General features: G+C 38.3%; 1 protein-coding gene across 1 annotated transcript in view; it reads left to right on the top strand.

Moving 5' to 3' along the window:
* The window catches only part of SHPRH (SNF2 histone linker PHD RING helicase), a 36,374-nt gene continuing 27,478 nt past the window's right edge, over nt 1-8,896 (top strand). The window contains exons 1-5 of the mRNA XM_053461060.1: nt 1-130; nt 724-1,348; nt 2,791-2,920; nt 5,662-5,877; nt 8,059-8,137. Coding sequence (XP_053317035.1) covers nt 725-1,348; nt 2,791-2,920; nt 5,662-5,877; nt 8,059-8,137 — 1,049 coding nt within the window. The 5' untranslated portion in view covers nt 1-130; nt 724. The remainder of the gene's footprint in view (nt 131-723; nt 1,349-2,790; nt 2,921-5,661; nt 5,878-8,058; nt 8,138-8,896) is intronic.

The raw sequence follows: 8,896 nt of genomic DNA, 5'->3' as shown, positions 1-8,896 counted from the left end.
GCGAGTTTGCTCAGTGTCGGACGTCGGCGCATGCGTGTTGATGCCTTCACTGGAAGGGCAATGCTTTGCTTCTGGCCGGAAATAAGGACCAGGGAACAAAACTGCGCTAAGGCGCAATAGAAGAAAAGAGGTATTCATATGTATAAGCATTGAAACAGCATCTTTAGTTTGGCATTACCTCATAAATATATTCGGGAGTTTATTAAATTAAATTAAAATCTACGTAATGACGCTATTCAGTCCTGAAGTGATTTAGTGTAACGTTTATTTGCTGTGCAAGTTTTGCCGTCGTTATTAGTTGTGTTTCTTTTGAAGTATTTCCGTTCTTTTCTTGACAAAGGTTTTATTCTTAAAAAGAAATGCATATTCTGCTATGTTTATGCAAACAGATCTGCACCTACCATGATTGTGGGGGTTCTGTATCAGAATTGATTCTGGTGGAAAAGTTAGAAATAGTGGCCTTGTCACCATAGCAACCAGTGAAATGGTTCAGTCATTGGCAGCATTTCATTGGTTGCTATGGTGATAAGATCACTTTTAGCAATCCGCATCCCAAAAACAATTTGCATACATTAATTTAAAAACGTATGAAGATTAAATAAGCACATTATTTGGGACATTTACACGTAGAAATGTCAGTTTCGGATGTGTGTTTTTCTTATTGACGGTTGTGTGTTTTGTTTGTGACTCATGGCCTAAACTCACATACATAATTCTTTTCAGGATGAGTAGCCGGAGGAAACGCGCGCCTCCAGTCAAGCTGGATGATGAGGGAAAGAAACAGCATTGTTGGAATATGCACGAAGACAGGAGATTTGAGGACTTCTCTTTAGTAGAGGATGCGGGGGACCCAGGACCAAGTACTTCGTTTCCTGATGCCAGACAAATCCCAAAAGATCAAAAGACAGATTGTGAACCTGTACCTACGAATCTTAGGGTTTCAACAGACACAGAAGAACACGAAGAGTCCACCATTGCTTTTATTCCACACTCTGCTCATTTCAACATGGTCATTTCGCCTCTTCCCCTAGAAGAGGGTTGGATAGCTTTGATCGGGGTTTTCAGTATTCACCTTCCTCCCAGACACATTAGTCATAAAGTATTCGAGGGTCTCAGATTTTCATTGACTAAAACTGAATTAAAGTCAACTCAACTTCTTCTGTATGTTCATGAGCAAGATGAGGAGTTGGATGAAGAACCGTCAAAAGTGGGGCCTAAAAGAAGCTACGACAAGATGTTGCCGGTGGAAACATCTCTTAGTGAGGAGCTAATGGAAGACTTGAGGTGGCTGCAGAAGAAGAAGAATATTGCACTTTATCAAAGGACTACAGAATGTGATACAATTCAGGTATATTATTACAAATAAACATTTTTTGAATTAAAAAAATTACTAGGGGTGTAACATTGACTTAGGTAGAGGTCTATCCCATATAATATTCAGTATATTTGGAGTAGTGTATATATAGAGATAAGCTTTATGTGTTTTTTAGTAAGTTATATAATTTTGTTGTGTAATATGAAATTATTCCTTGTTAATGTTCTTTAGACCCCTGTCCATGGTACTAACCATAGCAGTGTATAGTAAGAAAATAAAAAAAAAGAATTAACCGCTTAACCCTACACCAGCCAGGAAATGAATCAGTGTAACTTCCCTACTTCACAAACAAAAAAGTGTGCTTAGTGGAAAACAATTTAAATTTCGATTTGCAGGTAGAACTGTGTGTGTCTTAATAGTAATTCATACATGTTATTAAAAATAAACAGAAATGTAGTGTAATATTTCAATCCAAGTGTGTCCGTGAAAGCAAATCTCTTCAAAAACAATGATATCAAGAAGTGAACGTTCTTTAAACAACCTCCAGGAATTGTTAAACACGAAACAAAAATATGTATATAGTGTGGTGTGTGTGTATATGTATATATAGTGATGTGCTCCAACATAATTATATATATAGTGCAGAGATTCAATGGATAAATGGTATATAATTTTAAGTATTGGTCTCACATAAATTATAAGGTGCTTCAAAAAGTGATATTATAGATTTTTCTCCATTGAATGCTCAGGAATATGGAAAACAAGATAGCTATATATATATATATAGAGAGAGAGAGAGAGAAAAGAGATACATATTAAGATTTATTATCTAAAAATTATTTCTTATAGCAGCATCCAAGATGTTCCCAGCAGATATCCATTAAATAGAAATAAAGTATAATAGAAAACAAAATACAGAAATGTCCATTAAATGAGTAAGGCAGCTCTGGAGATAGCATGCAACGCGTTTCGCCTTGGAAAGACTTCTACTAGGCATAGAAAAAGTTCTGTTTTCCCGGGGAGATCATGCTCTATAACATGTTGAGCAACTAAGCAAATGTCATTTTCTTCCCATTAAAGTAAAAACATCACATCGTATAAAAGTTTAGTAATGTTTCTACTATTGCAGCAAACTTTTTTCCATCCTTGGCTCGCAGTTTTGTATAAAAAGTGGTTTCAATGCTTATAAGAATGAAATCCCTAATGCTGTATTTGGTGTTACATTCAACAGATTAGGTAGAAAGCACCAAAGCAAGCGCAACCTGCCCGGGATGGCTGTTTTATTTCACCAAAATATCTAAATGCAGGAAAAATATCCCAATTTGACATGTTTTGATACGGTGTTAGACAGATGGATGGGTACGGAACTATACCTAAATGTGCAGCTCTTTGTTCAGACAAAAGGTGTATCTTTTTTTTATCTCCCAAAAGCTCGAATTATTCCTTCTTTTTACATCCTCCCTTTCTTTTTTCAGGTTGGGATCTATTTATTGGAGGCATGTCTGGCAAAACTAGACTTTCACAGTGAAGGGAGTGGAAGGATGAAAAAGTCTTGTATTCTTATTCAGAGACTAATGGAAAGGTTCTACGATTTTATAATTCCAGGTAAGGAAAATAACAACTATGATATACAAGGCTTTTTATCGTTTACTCCAAGGAATAATACAGCATTTCTGGGAAATAAATACAATTTTGACCTATTCACTAAAGGGAGAGTTGACAGAAGAGTTTGCAGGGAAGTTGTGGTTTCAATGCCTTGCCTTCACTATACAATATGATGGTACGACCACAGTGAGCTAATGTTTAAGGCTAGAGCTTGGTCAGCCCTGTATAATGTATAGCTAAATCGTCAAGATTTCTATAGTCTTCTCGCCCATTAAATCATAAATTATTCATGGCGAATGTTGGCCCTTCATAATGAACAGTGAAGTGAGGTGGTAGAAACCACAACTGTCCTGATGGTTTTCCCTTTTACCCATTTACAACCATAGATGTAGGGGATACATCACAAAAAAAAGGTCGCTGGAGGATTCCCTTGTTGCCAATCAGTCAGTGTGTGAGGGTATGCTGCAGCCTCTATGGTAGAGCCGTCATGGGGGCTGCAAACAGTATTCAGGGGGCTCCCAGTAGGATTCTCCTGATTGATCTACAGGGGAACTCTGGAAAAAAATACGCTGGATTGGCTACTTTTTATATATAAAAAAAGAAATAATTTGATTTAGAGGTTAATTAATAACTTCCTCAAAATTGGGATTTTTCTGCAGTTGTCCATTTTCTGGGCAACGAATACAAAGCAAAATGGAAAAAAAAGCTTGTGCGAAAACTACAAAAAGTTACCATCAACTTTGGAAGAGATTGGTGATAATGTGGCTGTCTGAAAAGTGTGAATACACTCTGGGTTGTCTTCTTTTCGTTAACACACAGTTTTATGGGGTTTCACACAGTTTTATGGGGTTTAAATATTTGTGACCACTGCTGAATTTAGTGGCTCACCATACTAAATTTGGGAAAAAATTAAGTATTTGAAAAAAAGTGATGCGCAGCTTGTTATATATACCGTATGGCAGACAACCTAGATGAAAATCCTTTACAAATCCAGGCAAGTTAATAAATATATTTGGGGTATTTTTCCCCATTGGCTCTAACTGTGTACAATTTACATACATGTAAAACTATGAAAAAAACACACATTTGCTATTTTTAAACATTTTATTCATGCAAAATAATGTCTTATGAATATGGGCACACTGGTTGAAGAGAGGCATAGTAAAAAAAACATGAAAATTGCTCCGGTCCTGTAGCGTAAATAAAGCCATGGTCCTTAAGGGGTTAATGAATAAAGCAGAAATAGATGAAAGGAGAATGTTGGTCTTTGGAAAGATAACTAGCTTGGTTTATTTAGAAGTCAAAAAGTCTGAAGTATTTTTGATATTTTTTTTTTAATTCTTTCTGGACCGTGGGTAGGGATAATTCTCACAATTTTTTGTACTTCAGAGCGGAGTCTATTGATTGCGGATTATGCCATTGCTATTTATAGATTCCTTGAAACATGCTTTTCTAACAGTTTCTGGGTATTTTCTGTGCATTACTGTTTATTAAAACCGTGCTTGACCTCATTCAAAATGGCCCATCACGGAAAGATGCCGTTTCTACTATGTTAATAAACCTTTGCAGATCTGTTTTCCTTCCCCTGAAGTTTTATTCACATAATACCAAAAATGTTGTATTTCATTTTTTTTGGTTTTTCTGTTTCATGGCATCAACCTATCAGTGCCTGCTTTTGTCTCACGTAACAATTAAGCATTCCTGGCAAACTTTTACATGAAGAATCATTTCTGTTAAACTAAAGTGAAAAAAACAAATATCCTACGTGTGAAAAAATATATAAATGTAAATAAATACTTCCCCACAATGAAAGCAGCTACCAAAAAACACTCTTCCTCAAAGTGTATACAGGAACATACAAGGAATAATGGAGCGCATATACATGGGGGAAGAAAACAAAAACACAACCAATAGTGTAATATTGTCAGGAAATAAAGGATTTTTATGGTGTTAATTACACTCACAAAAGGGCTGGATATTTCTGTGAAGGGTTTTGGCATTCTTTGGTACGAATATATGCCATCATGCCCCCCCTTGATATGCTTATACCCCAAATATGTCCCCCAGCAATCACACTCCTATCATGCCCAGGCAGCCAGCACATGCTAGAACCTGGGCATGATAGGAGTGTGATTACAAGTTCCCTATACCACCCCCCACACACACACACCCTCACTCATATACTCATTCATTTAGAGATACTCATACAACCTCCCCTACCCCCTTACCTGAACTGCAGATCTTTCACTTGCAGACTACTGCAGGGGCCCTGCTGCTTCCTCTCGAACAACTTCTCTGGCCCCTCTCCCAGGGGAAGAGAAGGAACGGAGCAGAGTCACGTGATGTGCATTCATGTGAATCCGCTGGGTTCCTTTTCTCCTGGCCGGTACAAGAGACGCTGCTCACATACTGTGCGACCAACGCACAGGTAAGCAGCCCAGCCCCTGTGGACGATTATTTTTGCCCGTTTTTCTTTTATATTTTGGCATTTTGGCATATCGGTGCATCCAGGTGATCAATATCATGCTGATCCACTGTGCTAGAAATAAATGTCAATATTTGTGCCGTTGGCTATCCTTTTGTGGCTTTATGGCATTTTCCTTTTAATACTTGTTATATATGATGCTCGATGCAGGTTGACTTTTGCTTGTCCAGTTTTTTTTTTTTGCAGGTAATGTTTTGTGGTCACAGAAATCAAACAAATCACGTACGTTATTTGTGATCTCTTCGTACATGCACAGATATTGATGAAGATGAAGAGGAATCAGACCGAGAATTGGAGAGGCAGAACATTGAGGAATTGTACGATTACGTGAGGCAAACCCACCAAAAAGAAGACAGATCTATGCAGGAAGATGTGCAGCACCCTGCGTTGATTCCAGTGCTGCGGCCTTACCAGAACGAGGCTGTCAACTGGATGCTAATGAGGGAGAACTTCAGAAATATGCATTCAAATGGTTAGTATTTTCTTGTGAATGTGTATGTTTTAAGGTTATTATATCCATACTGCTTTACCTCGTCTGTGTTATAGAAGCTTCCCTGTCTGTAAAGTCCTTAGCTCTGAAATGGAATGAAATAAAATTAAACGAGTGAAATACAATATTCCAATACTCTTACATCCTTAAATGTTCTCAAAAAAGCATTGGCCACCCTCTTAGAAGCTGCCTTTCACGGTTTAGTGAATGTAAAGGAGAGCTATTGCTATCACAGCTTCTAGCATAACAAAATTCAGTTATTTAGCCTACCTGTGGTTGTGCTTTTAGTACGTCAATAAGCAAAATTGTTTTGGATATATACTACTGTTCAAAACTTTGGGTCACTTAGCTGTTTTTATGGTAAACAAGGACGTTTCTAGCCGTGCTAACATAATAATCGATTAGCCTTTTAAACTTGAATTGGCCAACACAACATGCCGTTGGAACACAGAAGTGATGGGAGTGATAAAGGAAGATATTCCAATAAAAATCCGTAACTTAAAGCTATGAGGCATATCTTAAAAACATGAAGCGTAAATAGCAGCTCTCGTGGTATAGACTTAACTTGGGTTTTAAATACATATTAAATGCCTTTTTTAAACCCTAAAAATAAACAGGTTTATTAAGTGTAAAGAAGTGCAATATGTAGGGTTTTGGTAAAAAACGACAATATACCCACATTATGGTGTTTACAACTTAAAATCAGCGATATTATGTATTAGATATCAATTTGTGTGTATTCCAGTGACCAAATTTTCAGGATATTCCTCACATTTTGTTAAAAAACCATTCATGTGTAGTTAGTGCTGCTGATCGGTCGCAGACCGATCAGGAGCCTCTGAAAGTTTACCCCCCCCCAAAAAAAAAAATTAAACTTAAAAAAGCGTGCCAACAAATTGCCAGCAGATCAATAGTTAGATCAGCCGGCTGGCACAATGTAGAAGTGGACCGATTCCAGGGAATCAGACATTATGGCACAGCCAGCCACTCCCTTAACCTGCAAATAAAATCAATCAAATAAATCACTATAAGCAAATAATAAAAATAAGAAAAAATACCATACACCATACGTGTGAAAATGTATCTTTAAAAAAAAAATCTAAACTATCATTTAACCCTTTATCTTCTGTGTGCCTACCTTGCCCCATTCTGTGTGCTGTTGCGCAGTGAAATGAGCGTGTCATGCATTGTGCCCTGTAGATTTTAAAAAAGTATAAAAAAACCCTATACATGTGGGGTATTTCTGTAATCTGGAGATACAGTTGAATACATGTTGAGGGGGTTTATCTGCAGTTGCAAGTAATCTGTGCAAGCAATCCTAAGAAACATTGATAGTTTGGTGAAAAAAGCAACAAAAATAAACGTTATGGCTCTTTGCCAGGGACTGGTGACCAACTGGTTGCATGAGAAGTGTCCAAATGTTTCTAGTAAAATATCCCAGCTTGTCTACTCTCCAAAAAATACCGGTATATACTTTTGTGAGGGTATTTTGAACTGGGGGGGTGCTAAAAGGTCCCAACTGACACATATGCTTCACAAAAAGTTTGGAAAAGGGAACGGGCATGCTGTGCACCGTAACTTCCCAAACCATAAAATTATATTATTATTATATTATCATAATGTTTTATTCATACTATGCATGGTCTAAACTTCTTAAAATAGTATCTAAAAAAAAGTTCTATCGGTCCTTGAAAAATGATTATATAATTTGTGTGTGTGCATGAAAAATGTAAAAAGCAGAAGGAAATGGAATGTGAGATTCAGATTTGTGGCCACAAATTTTGTTTATTACTTGACTCCTTATCTTTACCCAAAGACAACCCAAGACAAAAACTGAAAGCTTTGTAGAGCCTCACTAGCTGTGGCAGAACAAGGCAAATTCCTAGGGTGGGTCACTGTGTGTTGTATGTTGTGTTGTATACTGTGGTGTGCGAGATACCGGAATAACCAAAATGTAGGTTTTTATCTTTTGGAATCGTACTCATAGCAGTCCGTTGGGTAACCATAGTCATCGATGCCACAGGCACAGAGAACCAAACAGAAGTGAAGGACTCCTTTACTCATACTGAAAGATTCTAATGGAATAATATTAAATATGGGCTTGCTGAATAGCAGCCATAACAGAATGCCTTCTGTTTATTCTTTCCCTGTTTATTTTTGTAGAAAATACTTTGCACGTATTGTGGCGCGAAGTGACTACAATGGATGAAAAGAAACTCTACTATAATCCATTTACTGGATGGTAAGACTTTGTTAAAATGGAAATGGAATTACAACTGGAATGTAGTTTGGATTTAATTACCGTATATACCGGCGTATAAGACGACTTTTGAACCCCAGAAAATCTTCTTAAAAGTGGGGGGTCGTCTTATACGCCGGGTACTAACTTAGAAACCCCTAAAAAATGCATCCACCGGGTACTTACCAAGCCGGAGGTTCCCACGAAGCCACCAATCTCTAGGGGAGGGGCGAGTGAAGAAGCCGCCTCCCCTGGGCCGGTCTTCAGGGCCGCGCCGAGGTAGGTGCAAGATCGTGATCTCCCCAACTAGCCCTGATCGGCAGGGCTGGTTGGGGAGATCACGACCTCCCTCTAACTAGCCCGACATTAGGGAGCTCAAGGTCTGGCACTTCAGACCTCGGCTTCCCTGCTCTCTAATCACTACGTGCCGGCTGTTGATGCCGAGCACAGGGATGACGTCATGTCCCGGCGCTCGGCATCAATTGCCGGCGCGTAGTGATGAGGGAGCAGGGAAGCTGAGGTCTGGAGTGCCAGACCTCGCACTCCCACAACTGGATGGAAGAAAGAATACAGAAGATAAGGTAAGAGATGGGGAGAAAGGGGTGTGAGTGCAGTGTATGTATGTTGGTGTGAGATGGTCAGTGTATTTGTAAGCTTGTGTGTGTGTGTGTATGTATGTATGTATGTATATATATATGTATGTATGTATATATATACCGTATTGGCCCGAATATAGGCCGCACTTTTTTCCCCCACTTTAAG

This window comes from Spea bombifrons, chromosome 3, assembly GCF_027358695.1.
Source record: "Spea bombifrons isolate aSpeBom1 chromosome 3, aSpeBom1.2.pri, whole genome shotgun sequence".
Classification (NCBI taxonomy): Eukaryota; Metazoa; Chordata; class Amphibia; order Anura; family Pelobatidae; genus Spea; species Spea bombifrons.
This window is presented reverse-complemented; position numbering and strand designations above follow the sequence as displayed.